General features: G+C 38.8%; 1 protein-coding gene across 10 annotated transcripts in view; it reads right to left on the bottom strand.

Moving 5' to 3' along the window:
* RIMS2 (regulating synaptic membrane exocytosis 2) overlaps positions 1 to 19523 on the bottom strand; it is a 787778-nt gene that overhangs the window by 269432 nt on the left and 498823 nt on the right. For all 10 annotated transcript variants that reach the window (XM_039525805.1, XM_039525817.1, XM_039525808.1 and 7 more), the window contains one exon: positions 16991 to 17059. In XM_039525805.1, the coding sequence (XP_039381739.1) occupies positions 16991 to 17059 (69 nt within the window). The remainder of the gene's footprint in view (positions 1 to 16990; positions 17060 to 19523) is intronic.

The following is a 19523-nucleotide window of genomic DNA, read 5'->3' as shown; positions in this document are numbered from 1 at the left end:
TTAGCTAATAACTGGATTTATGATATAGTTGGAGAGGGATGATTGTACATAGCTATCATTTAGCTGCATGTTCTTTTTGTTGGGAAAACATTTATTTTTTAAAATATCCTCTATTTTGTGGGCATTTAGGACATCACTGAAATCTGATTTCCATGTAACTTTTGGTTTTAAAGTGAGAGAAGTCAACTCAAATTTATTTTAAAAAATCTGTATTTTCACATGGATTCTTCATTGTATATTAGTGTATTCTCACATTGTATAATAGGGTGCAAGAGTCTAAAAGGCGGTGAAGGATGAGGAACGAAATAATCTATTTCAAAGTAATACAGAACACTGATTTTTAAATAAACATTTACTGCTTAACAATTTAAACTGGCTCCCCACATCTTTAGTATGTGTGATTGGCACTTGTATATCACATAACTCAAGATCCCTCTCTTTTACACAGCATTACATGGATAATCCTTCTGAGAGAATGAATTATTGCTTACAAATACATTTACTGTATCAAGCACAGAAACACTGGTGCCCAATATCAGATATTTGACACAAGTTTTTCTGGTTCTCTATGTTTCCTCCTTACAGCCCCTTCCTTTCTTTTCTTGAATAATTTTATAGAGTTTTTATGGTAATTGTAAGGCAATTCCTACTCTACATCCTTGGATGAATTTTCCTATGATTATTAGAATATCACAACATGTTAACGGTATGAAAGACCATGTTTCATACGCATGTATTTCATGAATCAAAGATGTTTCTTAAATCTCTCAAAAAATGTATACAAAAAAAAAGAGAGATAGAAATAGCTAATAAAGACTTAACAATACTGGCTTCCCTTAAGTAAAATGTTTGCACAAAAGTTTATATAAAGACTATTCCTCTACACTACATTTTAACACAGGTCTTATTTGAGATAGTGAAGATACGTAAAAAAATAAAACATTCATTTTTAAATTTGAGATAACAGTATTGTTATTCAGCATTTTTTATGTAGAAGTCTTCTTTCAGATCTCATTACAATAGTAATGCTTAATGCATCTTCTGCATCTAGAGTTCTAGGTCCGGGCAAGGGAGAGGTGTGATTTAAATTAAGTCCACCCACTTTAGCATATGAAAATTCAGCATGTGCCATTTGTCTTGTTATCTTTGGGTGAAATCTTGGCCTCATTAAAGTCAATAGTGAAACTGCCATTGAATTCAATGGGGCTAGGCTTTCATCCCAAAATTATGGCATCAGAAGATGTAGAGGCAGCAGCATTTGAAGCACTGTAAGTGACAGCACTATAAATATTACCAGGTAAACAGTTTACAAACTGCAATGGAACCCACTTAGAGTGAACTCCAATGTCGCAAAATTCTGCTAATAATGTAATAATGGAACAGTCTGAAAGTTTTTAATTGATTCAATCATATTTCATTCTGCTTATAATTTCAATCCACTATTAGTTGGTTCCATTGGCATTTGCTGCAATTAACATCTAACAGGTAAAATACTTTTGCATGTAGGAAATGTTCATCTTTCACTATCCCCTTGAAACTGCAGAGGGAGAAGTTAGGATGTCTCTGGCTCCCCTGTGGACTTCAAGCCTGGGGGCAGTTGCAATAGTACAAGGCATCCCATGCCCCTGATTTGCTGGGAAGTTTGGTAGGGGGCATGGAGTTAACCAGAGTAGCTTCAAAGTGGGCAGTGCTGGCACAGGTGCCCAAGAAATAATTAGACTCAGCACAGTTTGAGAGCAGCAGCCATCAGGGACTCCTACAATGTCCTAATTGTACTTCAAAGAATCCCTCCCTGACAGAAGTGTTCATGGAGGAAGGAGGTGCAAACACTGCCTGCCTACCTTCTCTGGGGGAATGAATCCCCTTCAGAATGCAGCTGCATTCCAGCATTGTCCAGGAGGCACAACCATCAATCCTCTATGCCAACAGAGGTGACATTTCTAAAATGTATTATTTTAAGCCTGTCAATTTAAAAATATGCTAATTGTCTTCAAAGATAAAAAAATATTGTAGTGTACACTGAAAATAAAGGGTGGGGGGAGAAACAGGAGATCTAAAATTACAAGGGCACTAAAAATAAGGCTTAAAATTTAAGCACCCCAAAACAACAGAGAGAACATAGACCTGGACCCAGGAAAGCACCAAGTTTCAAATCCTGCATACATTTACATGTTTAATATTGATCACCTGAACAACCTCAGCAAAGTAACTGATTTCAGTGGGATTGCTCACATGCTGAAAGTAAAGTGTATGCATAAGTGTTTGCAGGAATGGGGCCTCAGTGTTGTGGGCTTGATGAAAACATTGTTTTAAGTTGGTGAGTGTACCTTTCATTCAGGGTGAATGTAAGAAAAAATAGGGGCCTCAAACAAAAACACTGGGACATGTCTCTGACCAGAACAAAAGCACATGTGAGTCTGCTCAAGAATTAGCACTTTGTGGGGAAGAGGGTTTTTGCTGAATATTGTTTGATGTGTGGGTGGATGTCTGTGTGAGAGAGAGAAGGGGAGAAACACCAGACAAGAAGACAGAAGGCAACAAGGAAGCTCCAGACACAGAGTGAATAAGCATGGCCCTGAGATAAGCCTAGGGAGAACTTTTGGACTGAGTGCTGACTGAAAGGGGCTTGGAGCTGTAAACAAATAAACTATCTCCTGTTGTTGTTTGATTTTTCCCATGTCCAAGGAAACAGGACTTTGTACATTGTAAATATGATTGCATCAAAGATGCCTGACTCCATCTCAGCTTCTTTGACTTGCTGCTCAGGTGCAAAAGGGTAACAATAACTTGCATAACTTTACACATATGAACATTTCCAATTAAATCAATTGAAAAATCTTTGAACTCTTGGAAGTCAATGGGAATATTGGCGTGCTTGAAGTCATGCACATGTTTAAGTGCTTTGCTGGATGAGGGCTTTACTCTTTTCATTTTTCATTCCTACCTATTTTTAAATTCTCTATACATTTCTGATATCCTATTTACATATTATTCTCAAAGAGCAAAACTAGCTGTGACAATGTTTGATCCTTTTTACTATACACTTGTTATTAAATAATTAGCCTAGATAAACAAATAGCTATTGAGGGCACTCACTGCTTGTCTACACACAGAATTTTCCTGATCAACTGTATGTGTGGATGCTCTCATTCTGAAACAAATGTTCCTAGTTCCCGTTTAGGTTAAGCCACTTTGGGTAAGTCTACACTTCAATTAAAAACTGGTGGCTGGCCTGTGACAGCTGACTTAGGCTCGCAGGGCTTGGGCTCATGAGCTCTTCAGTTATTGTGTAGACATTTGGCCTCAAGCTGGAGCCCAGGCTCTAGGACCCTGAGATGTGGGAGGATCCCAGAGCTCCAGCTGTTGCACAAGCCCAAATGTCTACACAGCAATTACACAGCCCTGCAGCTCAAGCCCCGCAAGCAGAGGTCAGCTGGCCCGGGCCGGCCGTGGGTGTCTAATTGCAGTGTAGACATACCCTTTGAAAGGCACTCTTGTTCCAGGATAATCTGCATTAACTTTCAAGTGTAGGCCAGTCCTTAGAAGGGACACAGGAAAAGGGTGTTTGCAACTTTTCTTCACTGTTTGGTTTCATTAACCAAAATTAATTTTAAAATACAGCAGGGATCAAATTAAAGCATAGTTTCAAAAATATACTTATGGTCCAAATGTGTGAGGTGGTGAATAGTTCCTATAAGGTGCTGAATGTCCTCAGCTCTCATTGAAACAAACTTCAATGGTAGTTGAGGGTAGTCAGCACCTTGCAGGATTGGTTCCTGAAAATCACTAAATTACTAACAGAATCAGTAACATTTTCCCATGAAACTTGTTTTAAAATCAGAAAATATTACTAGCTACTAATATTTTATATTGCATTAGAAAGTAACATACAGTTTAATTTTCCTTCACATATGTATACTGCCATTGTACAATATGATCATATTTACGGTGACTCCTGTAATTATTTGTCCTGAAGTGCTTTATAATCTAATTTGTATTCCCCAGGGACCATGATGCAATTTAAAATGAGTCAGCTTTTTAATTTGTCTTTCAGAAGCACATGCAAAAATGACTTTCCTAGCTACATATTTTCATGGAAATGACTTCATTAATATTTAATTATCCCTAGTGGAACTCCAAATTCAATACAGGCACAAGAGTACTATATCAACTCTTATATAAATGTTTGGATATAACAGAAATGTGGGTGTGTGTGTGTGTAGGTACAGGAGCCTTCTTGATGATTACAATAAAATAAAAGTATTTTACATATGCGTTCTGGATTTCATATTCTTCTCCTGAGAGAATTCTGCATCACTGCATGTGTGAAGAATTTATGGCCCCCATAGATTTTTTTACTTCCCCACAGAAAAATGACTTCTGACAGGGAAGCAAAGGGAAGCTGCAAGAGCAATCATGTGCCCCTCTCTGGCAGTTCAGGCAGGTCGATTTGGTCACCCAGAGCAGCTGGTAGAGATGTAAATCACTGTCAGGGGGTGGGGCTGGGCAATTGTGCAAGTGAGAGAGAGACACACTCTGTCCCTCTCGCTCAACTATTGTAGCACGCTGGTGTGGAGAGGCAGGGCTTTCCAGTGTTTCTGAAGAGGTAGGCATGGAGCAGGCTCTGTCCTCTCGGGCGGAGCAGGCTCTGTCCCCTCGGGCGGAGCAGAATGTAGCAGCCTGCCTGCTTAGTAAATTGTTCCCATTGTTCTTAGTGAATTCCCCCAGGAGTATAAAACAGGTGTAAAAATGTTAAGGCTCCTTTACATTGCCAGAGTGGTGAAAAGGAGCATCATTGTAAAGGACAGTGTGACCTTATAAATGCTTATGGTGCTTTATGGTCTAAAGTTTTGGACTGAAGAATTTCCTATCAAAATGTGCTCCATGAACTGTTTCTGGAGATGATCAGAAGCAAATATAAATTGTGAGTTTGAGTCCCCAGCCCTCACTTGCTCTTCATTTGCCTATGATGTAACACTGAGCATATGGCTGCATATATTTGTTAGCTGATAACTAGAAGTAAAGGGTCAATACTAGCTACATTACTATTAGACAGAGGGGGTTTGGGGATTTCCTCCAGTGCTCCTCACTCCCATTCTCCATCCATTGCATTGTAGTTTAAATAAATTACCAAAATAATTGAAACTAACATGATTATATTGTGTTATTTTGACAAAGAAAATATGCAGAATTCTGCAGAATTGTAAAATATCGTGTGCGGAATTTTTATTTTTTTGATGCCAAATTTTAAAATTTTGGTGCAGAATTCCCCCAGGAGTAGTATTCATAACATATGTGGGTGCAGACTTACTAGACAGAAAAAGGGAGAAATCAATAACATCCAATTGTATAGTTTTGACAATTACCAGTATCTCCTTTTTTTCTCATTAGTCTATGTGAAGGGGAGAAAGTGAAACACATGACTGGGGAAAATGATTTGGGGATTTAGAAGACATCCATCATATCTAACCCAAAGTTTGTGAAAAGGGCATTTTATTTTACCTTTCCACAGGCCAGAGTTCATTTTCCCACAGATATTCTATATTCCAGTTCAAGTTCCTGGTATTGTCTAAACCACAAATAAGTTCCATTACTTAACGGTTTGAGTAAAGCTAAAAGGAATGTCATGTCAGGATACTTAACCATTATTGGACTGGAGACCTAGATAATTATTAAAACAAAATAAAAATATTACCTGGTGGGAATCATTAAAGGGAAGAGATGCATGGTTGACCAGCACAAGAAAGACAACATCTGGGGTTCTAAGAGGATGAGGAAGGAAGAAGCAGATTTGTCTTTGCTGCTCTGGAACCTTTCTCCTTCTCCCACACCCAGAATGCAGGTAAATATTGGAACATGTGCAGGGGGAGGGTCCTGACGGAGGAAAGAATGCTCCATCTCTCTCCACTTCCATTGGCTAGGCTGCATGCGTTGGTGGGAAGGGAGAGTTGATTGTCTTTTGTGCTCTCTCCCCTCCCCTTCCTGCATGTGAAACCCTGGGCCATGCAGCAGTCATTCTGCTGAGGTTGTTGCCCCACCCACTCTGCTCTAAAATGAAGTAAATTTTAACTGTATTATCAAGATGCTGTGGGTCTGACCAATCACCAGTTTTTTGGATAAATAAGCAAGTTTTCCATTACAGCAACACTGACAAACTATCTGGTGGGTCTTTCTTCTTCTTTGAAGCTTCCTTGTTTTAGGTAGAGAGAGCTTGACAGGATTTTAAAGTTGTTAATTTATGAGGGAGTTTAAAAGTTTGTTACAATTTGCAGTCAGTGTCCAGTGAGGGTGAAAAGCTCAAAGGGGCCAGCTCCTAGAAGTAACAGGAGGAGGATGAGAGGATTCAGAGGTAGCCTGGATCCTATGGGTTAGGTTGCAGAGGAACAGCCCCAAATACTGGTTATTTGGCATGAAGTTAATTTAACATGCACGGGACCTAAGTAAATCGTTGGTATTTGGGGGGGCGGGGGGAGAGGAGGGGATGTTAGCCCCTTTCCTCATTAATGTTAGAAGTTAATAACATTGCAGATTTCCTTTTAAAAATCCATCCCTATGTCTCTATTTCTTTCTCCTCTGTGTCCTGAGGAATATTACTCTCACTGGTTACACCTTGCCTTAAATTACACTGTAAACTCTTTGGGCAGGGAACATGACTTCTGATGTATTTACAGAATGCCTAGCATAATGAAGCCCAGTCATAATTGGGGCATTTGGGCATTATCACAATTCATATCAATAATACACAATATTAAATAATAACAACAATCACCTTGAAATTAAGAAAATACATCAAAAGCCTACATGCCCCATGGAATATTGTTGCACATGCAGAAAAAAGAGCACTGCTGTCTTTGAACTTAAAAGTTCTATTACCTTTTTCTTTAACCTTTGCACAGAATATTGAAATTTTTATTTCTAGCCATGGAAACAGCTCCCTAGTGTTTTAAATAATACTCTCTCCCCGCCCCCTCTCTGTCACTCTTTCTCTTTTAGATTACTAAGTGGCTGAATGAAGGGAAGTTAATTCACACAGGAACATAGGAGGGTTTTTTCTCATATTTGTTCTTGTACAGCACCAAATACAGTGTCAGTGTTAACCCATTAGTATTATTATTAACTTTTTCATATATTTTATGTTTGAGCCAGCATACAACTGTCATTCGCAAACCTTAAAATGTGTGAGGTACACATCAATATCTCTAGAATAAACCAGCAAACACCAATGGCAGAGCCTTTATGAACCTTTAGAGTTACGAAATGTCTTGTTGCTTGCTTGTCTATAGGGAAAAAATAGCTTTCAACCATGTAAAAAACTCATTAACTGTACTATACTTCTGCATATTAAAAATACCATAATTGACTTGTTTCAGATTGTGATGCTAAATGTCATTTCCTTCTTTAACATCTGTACTGTCTGAAGCTTCCAGCATTATCTTTGTATGCTATTTAATTTTTAACACTTCACTGTTAAAATTAGTAGAGCAAGTATTAATTAAAAGCAATAATATAATCAAGTTACCAAAAATATTTAACATAGCAAAATTTCATACGTGAGCATGTCATGGAAAATCAAATCCCATATTTGGACATGCATGTAGATACTTGCATCCACATGCATGCCCCTGCTTACATACTGATTTGTGCATCCAAAATGCAGGCTTTGGATGTCCTATTAAAGAACTGTGATAGACATTAATCAGACAGACAAGATGGGTGAGGTAATATCTTTTATTTTACCACTTCTGTTGGTGAGAGAGAGACAAGCTCACAAGCTTACACAGAACTGTTCTTCAGGTATTACTTCACCCATCTTGGCTTTCTAATATCCTAGGACCAACAGAGCTACAACAACACAGAGATACTAATCAAGCATAACTGAACTTTAAATGTAGGTACATTATATGTTTTATTTATTGTGCTTATAGTATACATAGAAAAAAAAGAATAAATAAGGAAAAAAGCAGAAATGATTTTTAGTGGTGAGGAACTACTGATGGTAAATGTTTTGCAAACAATGTGAGTTTCTCTTTTAAAGATAAATTGTATGTAATTGACTATGTTTTGTTGAAAGATCAATTGAACAATTGCCACTAACAGAAAGAGAGAGTCTAATTTTCCCTTTTACTTTTCTTATGCTTTATAGAAAAAAGAAGAGAATGCTCTTGATAAAATTTTGGAAAGTAACAAGTTTAATAAAGTTTTTGAGAGTATAAATTAAAGTGAAATTTTATTTGTGTTTTGGTTTTATAATACATTTTATATTTATCAAATTAAAGGTTGTTTTAAGATATACAATACCTTAATATATTCAAGTTAAAGATATTACTTGAGGTTTGAAGTAAGAGAAATTCTTTTTTGAAAAAAACTGCTGTGCAGACTTGAAAACAAGCAAACACAATTAAAGCTCCCTTGAATAAAGACAGGTTTCAGAGTAGCAGCCGTGTTAGTCTGTATCCGCAAAAAGAACAGGAGTACTTGTGGCACCTTAGAGACTAACAAATTGATTTAAGCATAAGCTTTCGTGGGCTACAGCCCACTTCTTTGGATGCATGGAATGGAACATAAAGTGAGGAGATATATATATACACATAGAGAGAGCATCTCCTCACTATATGTTCCATTCTGTGCATCCGAAGAAGTGGGCTGTAGCCCACTAAAGCTTATGCTCAAATAAATTTGTTAGTCTCTAAGGTGCCACAAGTACTCCTGTTCTTTTTTCTTGAATAAAGAGATGAATACAGCTGGCAGAGATCTTAGAATACATACCCTAAACATTGATGAAAAAAGTGTGAATGTTTATAAAAATTGGAATTATGTAAGTTTTACAATAAAGAATGCTAAAAAGCTACAGCAGTGACATCTATGGATGATGATAGGATTGTAAAGCACCTTTGGATTGTTTTAACATTAAGAAGGGAAGTATCGTTGGTGTTCAAGCCTTATCAACATATATGAATCAGAAATAATGTAAATAAGATTATTGAGCTAATGTCTTCAAGATAATACCATCTAAAGCAGGTAAAATCAATGAAAAACAACAACAAAAAAGCATTAAAAAAGAAGGCCCCAAAATGTTAGTGGTTTGGCATGAAAATGACAATCACGAGAGGAGCAGGGATAGAAAGAACTCTGGCTGCAGAATCTGCAGCCAAGACAACCTGAAATTATTTTTTTCTGGGGAACTGCTTGTTGAGGTAACCAGTCTCCAGGGAGAACCCATCAAGGACAAACTATTCAAGAAAGAAGCAAGAACTCTCTTGAAGAAGCATTGCAGCTTCATTAGCCAAGAAGATTAGCTAACAGTTTGTGGATGACAATTTAAGCTTGCTGAAACATCACAAAGAAAGTTAGTTAAATGGTTTCTGCCTCTCTCAATAATAGTTAGACACATGAATTTGGAAAACCAGTTATTTCTAACTTAGAGACAAGAAAAGGTATTGATTATAGTTACTCTGGCCATAGACCAATTTCTAAAACAATTTTTATGGGACTTGTAAGTTATAAAGACTTTAGTATATTGATACTTAAATAATTTCTCTTTCTGGACTCTCTAAGCCTTTTGCTTCACAGAGGCAAACACATAAAAAAAGGTGGTCCTCTTATGGAAAACATAAAGCACATTTTGAATCAAAAGCTTAGCATAATTATATACCCATGAATTATGTGATGTTAAAATATGCTGATAAGATTTATTCAGTAACTGATAAGAACTAAACAAGTATTTCTAAGCAATAAATATGAACTGTGTATCCAATAACTGTTGAGTAATAATTAAATAAATATTACTCATTACACCAACATATACTGTGTTAATAACTGCATTTTTAGAGTTATGAATGAAAGACATTTAAAAGTCACCCTTGTTTCATATGAAGAATATAAAATGAAACTCACACCAGTATAAAAGGCCAGCATATGACCTCTGCACCATTTACGTTTCACTTCAGAAGTATTTTGGTTGGTTAAGTGGGATATAGGCCTTGGACTGGCCCTTTACACAGAGGTGAGTTACCTCCGTCGAGACCAGCCAAGAATTCACATAGAACAGTATTAGATTATGGACATAGACTTTAGGAATTAGGCGAATGTTTGTCTTGGTAATTATTGGGCTTTCTGAGTGCACCCATTCTGTACATTTATATTTTGCTTTAAAATAACTTTCAAACTCCACTTGGTTTCAAGCATGGACCAAAGTACTCTAGTGTTTTACATCTGCAAAGTAATTTCCCTACAGAACCCACATATGAAAATTCAGACCTCATTGTGAGCAATTTAAAATGTCTAAGATAACTACTGAAAATCAGACGCTACTAGAAAATCAGCCTTTAGCTTCAATTACAGAGAAGGATGTGAAGGGTATGCTTGGGTTCATTTTAAACAAAATGTTTGATTTAGAAGGTACCTATGCATAAAGAAGCATGCTGTGGCTCACCACCCTAGGAACATTCTAGAAAAGGCCAAGGGGACGGGGGTGAGTGGAGTGGAGAAGTATAAGCATGTGATGAACAAATCCATATATGGAAAGTTAAGTATGATTGGCTAGATGTTTATGTTATGTAACTTGTTATGTAACTGCCATGTGCTATAAAATAGCAACGGGAGGGGCTCCTTGTTGAAGGGAGTCTGGCTGATTTTTGTACCGGGGCTCTCCCTTTGTGCACATTGAATAAAGTCTTGTTGAATTGAATTGAATGAAGTATTGAAGACCCTTGATTCTGCCCGGCATCTGATTCATTTGGTTATTACCGGGAACCACAAAATCCCAACAGTTGCAATGTCAAAAAGAAAGAAAGCCATTTTTTTGAACAAAAGGACAACATAGGTGTTTCAAAAAGTGAGGAAAAGAGAAAAAAGTGGTTTTCGTTTCTTTTGGAAACAGAGTAGTTTTGTGAGCTAGAGAAGAGCTTTACATGTTCTTACTTTTTCTAATCTAGATGGTTCTGAACACCTGCTGAGTAATACCTCATTTGTATTCTCATTTTGCTCCTCAAGCATCTCATTATCTTTTACACCGTGAGAAATGCTTAGGGCAGTCACTGATAAATGCTGCTGTCTTCTCAACACTGGACTAACGCAATCCTTTACTTGCAGGAATTCCTGAATATAAAGTGTCCAGAACACAGATGTTCAAAATGTACCTTGTCTTTCACTTGTACCCCATAAAATTCTGTAGTATTGATTATAGAGTTTAAAACATTTATAAGCCACTTAATAGCTGAGAGCCATTATACATCTTTTGTCCCTGTTTCTTGATTCTGACCTCCATAAGCAGGTTATTTACCTAATCCAAAATATAACCTACTGTAAAATACCATGGGGGGGATGCTCTTTAGCAACCATGTGCCACAATTTTTTGAACTTACTTAATATTTCTAATTGCAATGCCAGTCAGATTTGGCATTTAAAATAGGGCTAAAGAAAAATGTATTAGCTTTTCATTCAATCAGTTTTCATATTAGGATAATTTAAATAGTATCTTATTATAAAGCACTCTCATATTCTTTTAGGAAGAACACAATTTAAAAGGCATTATATTGATATTATCCAATAAAAACATTATACAGATGTGGAGAGAGAAACACACATAAATGGTCCAGATTCCCTTTTGCAATCTGGCTTCTTTGCCGCACTCTGATGTCACAAAAGAGCCAGAAACAAGACAAATCTCCTCAGCTCAAGAATTTCCTGCCATTGAAGAGACTTCAGCTGATGTACATTAGGCACAGAGGGCTCCTTTACTACCCTCTCTGCCATCTCTGCCTTGCATAGGAATTTTTCTAGAGACAGGAGGGGCCTGGCAAGATGTTCCTATGCGCTAGCTATTGTCTGATGCCAGTCAGCTCCTTGAGGGCCAATATCAATTGGTGTAGTTTAGGACTGCTCTGAACTACACCGGGGCCAATGTACAGCTAATCTGAAAATCAGGGAGTTGCAAGTGCCTTCTCGGTAACTACTCCCACACTGCACCCAGCAGAGACTGGATGCAGCAGAGAATCTGGCCCAGTATTTCTAGTTTCCCAAGCATGAACTCTATATTGTATGTATTGCATATGAAGGGGAAAATTTATCAAAAAGCACTATAACAACATTTGTTATTTTAATTGCTGTAGCCCTCTCTGGGAAAGGTAGCCCAGAATAGATAAATAGGCAGAAAAAGTAATTTGAAAAAGATTTCTGAAGTGCAGTAATTTTTCCTAGTCTGATTTATAACTATTTTTTTTTATTGTTATGAAAGGTATGCTTGCCTTGTCGAGGTACAGGATAAAACAACACTTTCCTTAATAAACTGAAGAATACTTATTTGTCTAAATATGACTACAAGTGCAAAGCAACAAAAGAGACACCTTTGTAAACAGCTCTCACCAGATATCTTTGAAGTTCATAATGCTCAAAAGCTAGAGAGGGCAGGAAACTAAGAAAGGATCAGATATAAAGGGAGTTTAAGAGTCATTTCTTTACAGAGTGTGTAATTAAATATGTGGCTCAAACTACCATAGGGAGAGGCATAATCAGCATTTGTGAACATATTGAAAAAGGCGTTAAAAAGGCACTTCAAGGAATTATCATTTGTAAGGTTCCTGCCATTTCATTTTCAAGCACATATGAATGGATATAATTTTGTTTACATATGTGCACTAAAAATTGCTTTAAGAGCGTCCCATGCCAATATCTGATTTCTAGTCACAAGCAGTTTAGCCAGACTGATAGAAGTAACTCACAAGGTGCCATGATTTTATGAGACCAGTAACAGGGTACACAAATATTAAGAGGTGGGTATGGCTAAAGAAGTGCATCTAAAATGATATAAGGAGTAACAACAGTAGATAAAGACCAACTGTCATTTGGTAGAAAATAAGTAGACGCATAATGGACTCAACAAGGTGCCTCATGCATTTTCTCATGTTCACATATGAAATCTGAATAAAAATGAAATATAGAGCAACCCATAGGAGGCTCTTGTCCTTAAAAGGTGGAAGAATGTCTTGCCAAATGGAAATTGGATTGTACAGTAGGCCAAGAAAAATCATCCATATGGAGGACAGACAAGTGTAACTATTTCTTAAGCATAAGTACCGAAACATGATGAGTCAAAGCCTAAAGGTTTCTGGGGGGTTTAGGTTGCATGTGCAATACTTTAAATAAGCAAGAATGGCCATGGAAAGGGTCAAGACAAATACTTGACAGATGTTAGCAAACTTATTTGAGGTAATATAGTATTTATATGACAGAAGGAACAAAGAGCAAAGTGAGCTGTCATGCTAAATAAAACCTGCTGTTAAATAAAAACCAAGAACACAAAATGAAAACATTGGGATAAGGAGGAAAAAAAGAAAAAATTGAGAGGTAACACTTGATGAAATGAAGGCAAATATTTAAATAAAGATGACACTGTGATGAGTTTGCAAACTGAGGATAAGAAATTTAAATGAGAGATGTATGTGGATGATGAGACAAGGCAACAAGGAATACATTTTTAAAAAAGTACAGCGTGACAGTAGTACTGAAAAAGAGAGGCAATTAAATAGATTTTTCAAGGCCACAGGAACATTATACCTTTCTCACCCACACAACCAGCCCCAATTACAATGCAACCAAGGCAGTAGAAAAATCTTTTATGGCTTGAATATGCCAGAAACATCCTCTCCTCACTGTTTTCTAGCTAGAGAGATGAGAGGGCCAGACAGAGACCTGGATATTCACTAAATCCACAAACTAATCTAAAGAACTCACCAAATGAACCTAATGGTCTTCTGAGATCTGTACCAAGTGCTGTCTGAAGAAGGGAAGTGGAAAACTTTTCTTGAAAGGAAAAGAGGACGTTTCAGAGCCCTGGGATCCAAAGCTCTCCATGGCTTGGTTTGCAAACTCTTGCAATTTTGATTTGTTCGTGATGTAACCCTTCTGCGCGTCAGAGTTGGCAGCAACAAGGGCTGTGTTCAGTATTTAGGAGTTACGTTTCAATAACACAATGCAAAACTGGATCAAGCCCCCACCCAGAGAACTGGGACAATTACATACCGCTCCCCTGGGTACCTCTAAGAGGCAATACTTCCCCTCTCGCAAGCACAGAGTCTCAGTGTAGCAAAAGCCTTTTAATAAAGGAGGGAAACAATGCGGCATTATGCTGGGGACCCACCACAAACAGGATTCATAACACAAACCATGAGCAGAAGACCCACCCCCAAGTTAGTTTGGCAGTGTCCTTTTCCCCTCAGGGTCTTAAGTCCAGCAACCCAACAGTCACCCCACCCACAGTTTCTGTCCTTGGTCAGTGCAGCACCAGAGTTCAGAAGTTCATTTGCAGAGTTTACCTCCCCCCACACCTCCAACACACTCTTAACACAGCTCTCAGTGATTTCAGCTCTTAGTAACATCAGCTCTTTAGTGATTTCAGCTCTCAGTTAGTAGGGGAGCCCCAGAGCTGGTGCACTCAGAACCACTAGCCCAAAGTAGGTCTAATGCTTAGACCTAGATATCAGTGATTTCAGCGCTGCAGCATGTAATAAGACTCTGAATGGATTCAAAATTAACTCTGTTATTACACAGTGGAGAGAGGAGGGGTCAAAGTGGTGTTTAGGGGCCCACACTACCAGGTACACATACCTGCCTCCAGCCTCTCTCAGTTCACTGGGCTTTGGAACCCATGTCCCTTGCCTAGTGAGTGCTACTTAGTTGAGGGCAAGTCCCTCCATCATAAAATGCCAAGTATAGTTCTACTGTCCTTGATTCACATAACCAGGATAACAACACCTTATTACTCCTGCCCCAATAACAAAGAGACTGGGGATCCCACAGCAGCCAAAGTGACCATTTGGGCAAGCAGTTCCATCATGCAAATAAAATCAGCCCCTGAAATCCTTTTCCACAACTCACCACCAGATGTGAGGGTAGAGCTCATTCTGACTGCTTACACTGAGAACTATTTCATGGTGAGATATTTGGAACCTTGGTCTTTAGTGAGACTTGAAGGGAAACTAACAGCAACTTGAGTGTTCTTTATGCTAGAAGGAGGAATATGATATTTTGGTCATTCTAGAACAGAATTTTTCTCACCCTGGACAGTCTACAGGGTTTGCTCTTCCCTAAATAGCTTCTCTCCTATAAGGAGCTGGCTATAGGGCACTGTTCAGCTTGGAATTTTGCTTTTCATAAAATTCTTCTGCCCATAAGATTATTGGTAAGCATAAGAGAGGAAAAAGTCACCAGGCCCAAGGAGGAATCAAGAAAAGCTAGCTTCAAGTCATGATTCTCCCAGGATTGCTCCATAGTTTCCTTGTGGTCTGGGAAACATGCTTAGGGCAGAGGAAACCTATGCCCTCTTTGGCCACTGAAAATGGTGCCAGGCAAGGAGAAGGGTGAAAGAACTCCTAAAGAACACCTTGCAGGGTGAGGAGGAGTACCCTACAACTATCCTTCCTGTACTCTCAAGCATACAGAGCCTTATGGGGGCGGTGGGGGACAATGACTGGCTGCATCCTGGAAAGCTGAATTTAAATGAATTATGGTGTAATTAAACTGGGATGACACCAAGCATTTTCAGATCACCTCCTTGTACACAGTTTTGTGAACCTTGTCCCAGGAACCTTGGCTCAGGCCTGGTGCTTGCTATGGAGGTTGGGCTGTCTGTTTGATGCCTGACCATGGAGGCAAAGAAACCAGAATGAAATCCCCTCTGAGGAGACAGAATTGGAGCCGGGAGACAAAAGTTACAAAAGCAGCCAGCCATATGGAACCATATCTCAGCTGCAATCCATCAAACCATCAAATATGCTTCTTCAAAGGCACAACTGCTAGCTGGTTGTGTCTACTATGCAGCAGAATTCCCTCTTAGGGCTTGTCTAGACCAGGAAGATGCATCATGTTAGAAATGTGTTAACTAATATGATGTGTAGCAACTAGTGTTGACAAGGGCAAGTTTTAAAATGTATTCTCTGGTTATGGTAGTGCGGATCCTCAAGTTACTCATAATTAGTGAACACATTAGTACACTAGGTACTAAGTTGTGTTTTACATTCTGTTAGTTAGATGTGTTAGTTAATAATGGTTTCTAACATAATTCCTTTCTCCACTGTAGACAAGGCCTACAACCATAAGGTAGTGATAGATATGGGGCCAAAGGTGGGCTGCCAGAAAAAGGGAGAACTGGGTGTGAAAAAAACTAGAAATGTTGTGGACTGAGCTAACAATCCAGACAACTACGAAGCACACCCCAGTCCAGAATGGTGCCTCTTGTAAAAGAAAGAGTTAAACATGACTGGCATAAGGACTTCTTCCTGTCACAGGATGTCCCTTTTCTTTTCTCTGTGGAATGTTTAAAGACCCAAAAGGATAGTGTATGGGTTTTATTACTGTTATTTTTTCTTGATAAAAACAATTGTTATTTTTTTCTATTTATTAACTTAGAAATATCCAGAAATGCAAAATGTAGTCTCTTCTGGTTTTACTGATGGATGTCTTGTAGAACTCAGAGTTGTTTATTGCGAGCGCTTTGCATCTTATTAGAAGAGGCGGGGTGTGGGATCTTTGCCAATAACATTTCTTGTCTTAAATACTCATGAAGCACTGAAATTAAATATCTGTTAACAAAACAAATAGACTTTTTAAAATATATGGCTAAAATTCCCTTCCCCTCTCAAATGCTCAGCTTTCTGAGTCCTTGACTCCAGTGTTCTCACTATTTCACCATAGAGTCTTCCAGATAACATAAGACCTGAATTCTGAGTTAAAAAGAAAACACAACAAAATAAAACTCTTTTTTCATTTTTCTGGACAAAATACATTATAAAGAAGCCAAAAAGGAAAAGGGGTCATTGCTTTTCCCCTTTACAAGTCATCTTTGTAGTTAATGCGTTAAGAAAAGCTAGCTCACAGCATCCTGGGTATTTGTGCTGATTTATTTTTTACCAGGAGAAAAGCAATATTAAATTAGTACATGATAAATAAAAAAGCTCTTTACTGAAACTAGAAGAATGTATTTAGAAATTCATACCTGAAACTACACCAATTCCATCATCACAGTCATAGTCAGAGACTTCACTATCACTGATTCTTTTGGACCCTGCAGAAAAATAATTGTCACAAACATATCAGTGTTATTACTGTAAGTCTGAGCTGCTCAGGTGATAATAATAACCAAATGAAATGTATTTCAGACTACACAACTTGGCAAAAATACATAGATAAATACAAGGAGAATCAGTACAGGATCCTTGGAACAGAAAGATATGTACATTATTGTAATGGTTATTAATTAGTGGCACATTAACTATTTTCCTCTAAATCGATAAATAATAGTTCAAAAGTGAAAGAATGAAATCCAGCTGCAAATGACTGAAGTTATGCTATGTTTGCATATGTTTGTGCTTGTTTGCAATATGGCTAAACTCATATATAAACACTTGGAAGATGAACTATAGCTATTATGTTAAATGAATGCTACATTTTCTAAAAGGTAATGATAATCATTATTAGGGCTTAGTAGGTTCATATGCATAGTTTGCATCCTGCAAGACAAATTATAGCTGTGAAAATTCAGAGGAAAAGAGGTATTTTAATGTTACCACAGCAAGCACAACACTTGTTAAAATAGCTAGAGCTTAGTTGGCAAAAGCAGATTCTAAATTCATAATTAGACCTAAAATGTAGGTCATGTATGACAAATAAATGTGTTAGCCCCTGTTTGGCTTAATTTTACTTACACACACTTATCTCTTTCTTCTTTGGCATCTTGTAAGTACAGGAGGGGTGCATGCTCTGCCCAACCAGTTTTACTGCTGATATTGGAGTGTTAAAATCTGTATACTAACATGTGGGTGATACTAACGCATTCATAAAAGAGAATGTACTTTTTGAAATGAGGACAAAGCAATCTGTATTTTTTAGCATTCTGTAGTAATACATATTAACAAATGATTACATGCTCACAACTGTGTGTCAGCTCAGGCTGTTTGCAATCATCTAATAGGTCACTAGCTATGAGACTTAACCTACTTGCCACCAGTCCTTGTCATGTGTCCAAGGTTTCTGATGGGTAGGAAAGGGACACAGAGACTCAGAAGAATCACTACTCAGGGGAATGGAGATTATTTACATATCTCTTAGAGTGGATCCTAGCCCCCTCTTCCATAGTAGGAAGAACCCTATTGTAATAGAATCAGGGGCGTATAGCCAGATTGGGGATCCAATGAAGAGGATGTGTCCCCCTGGCACATAGTGCATGCCATTTTACATAGAATCACAGGGTTAGAAGGGATCACAAGGGTCATCTAGTCTAACCTCTCCACCCCCACCCCTCTTCCCAATGCCAACATGCAGGGTTTGTTATGTCTAAACCATCCAAGACAAATGGCTATCCAGCCTCTTCCAAATCATGAATGAAACACTCCGTATTTATAAATGTTTTGAAGACAGACAGCTTTAGCAGGCAGAGAATTCTGGAAGACCTCCTGAAACTACTTTCCACATTGGACCAGATATTAGACAGTGATGTAGAGACCTGTGCATAGTTCTGTCATCAATATCCCAGGGAGATATTGCTTTTACATGCAAGGTAGCTCAGACATCTCCCAGGTTTACCACCTCTCAGGTGAGTGCCTTAACCACTGGACTATGGACTCATTTCTCACTGTCTCAGGCCCAGTGTATATTTAATTACATATACAAAGTGGAACACATTCAACAGGACAGCCTAAGACAGACATCAGAATAACATATTGTCCAGTGGTTAGAGCTATCTCAAGATGGTAGATGGCCTTTTGGTGGGGCTGGATTCACAAAAGGACTTAGGCACCTAAATCCAAGATTCAGGTCCCACTGGGAATCACCAGACCTCCCCCGCCTCCTTGGCTTCCACAAAACCCTGGAGGTGCCTAAGCTTGCTTGGCACCTAAATGTTTGCAATAAAGTTCCCAAGGCATCTATGTTTCTGTCTCTGATCATGTGCAGAGCAGCTCCACACCAGGTATCCCAACATGTAAGCCCCAGAGCAATGCAAGAACCAGGGGAAGACGTGTCCCTCTGCCTAACTTGCCTGCGGAGCATGATCTGGTAAGTGGACTCAGAGTTTGCCTACCAGATTGGGCCCCTATAGGCAGTCTTACACGTGATGATGATGAGGAGAAGTGAATGTAGTCCTGTAGCGGGGCAGTAACCCCACTTCTGCCCAGAAGGGCTTAAAAAAGCCCTGTGAGAGCGCTGTGGTGGGGAACCAGTAAGCCTGGGCTGACTGGGGAAGCAGCCGCAGCTGGGCCACACCCCAATCAGGCCGCAGCTGGCCCTATAAAGGGGCTGCTAGGCTGGAGCTAGAGAGTCTCTCTCTGGATGTTGAGAGGGACGGGCCTGGCTGCTGGGAGCTGAGCAGGGCACCTAGACTGGAGCAGGGCTGGGGAAAGGTCAGAGCAGCTGGAGAGCTCCACCCTGGAAAACCCCCAGACTTCAGGCCTGCCTAAAGGCCAAGAAGAGTACTGGGGTTGCAGAGGGGCATCCCAAGGGTAGGCGGAGGCAGCCGTTCCAAACCCATTTGC

This window comes from Mauremys reevesii, linkage group 2 (genome assembly GCF_016161935.1).
Source record: "Mauremys reevesii isolate NIE-2019 linkage group 2, ASM1616193v1, whole genome shotgun sequence".
Classification (NCBI taxonomy): Eukaryota; Metazoa; Chordata; order Testudines; family Geoemydidae; genus Mauremys; species Mauremys reevesii.
The sequence above is the reverse complement of the archived record's forward strand: the minus strand, read 5'-3'. Positions and strand labels throughout refer to the sequence as shown.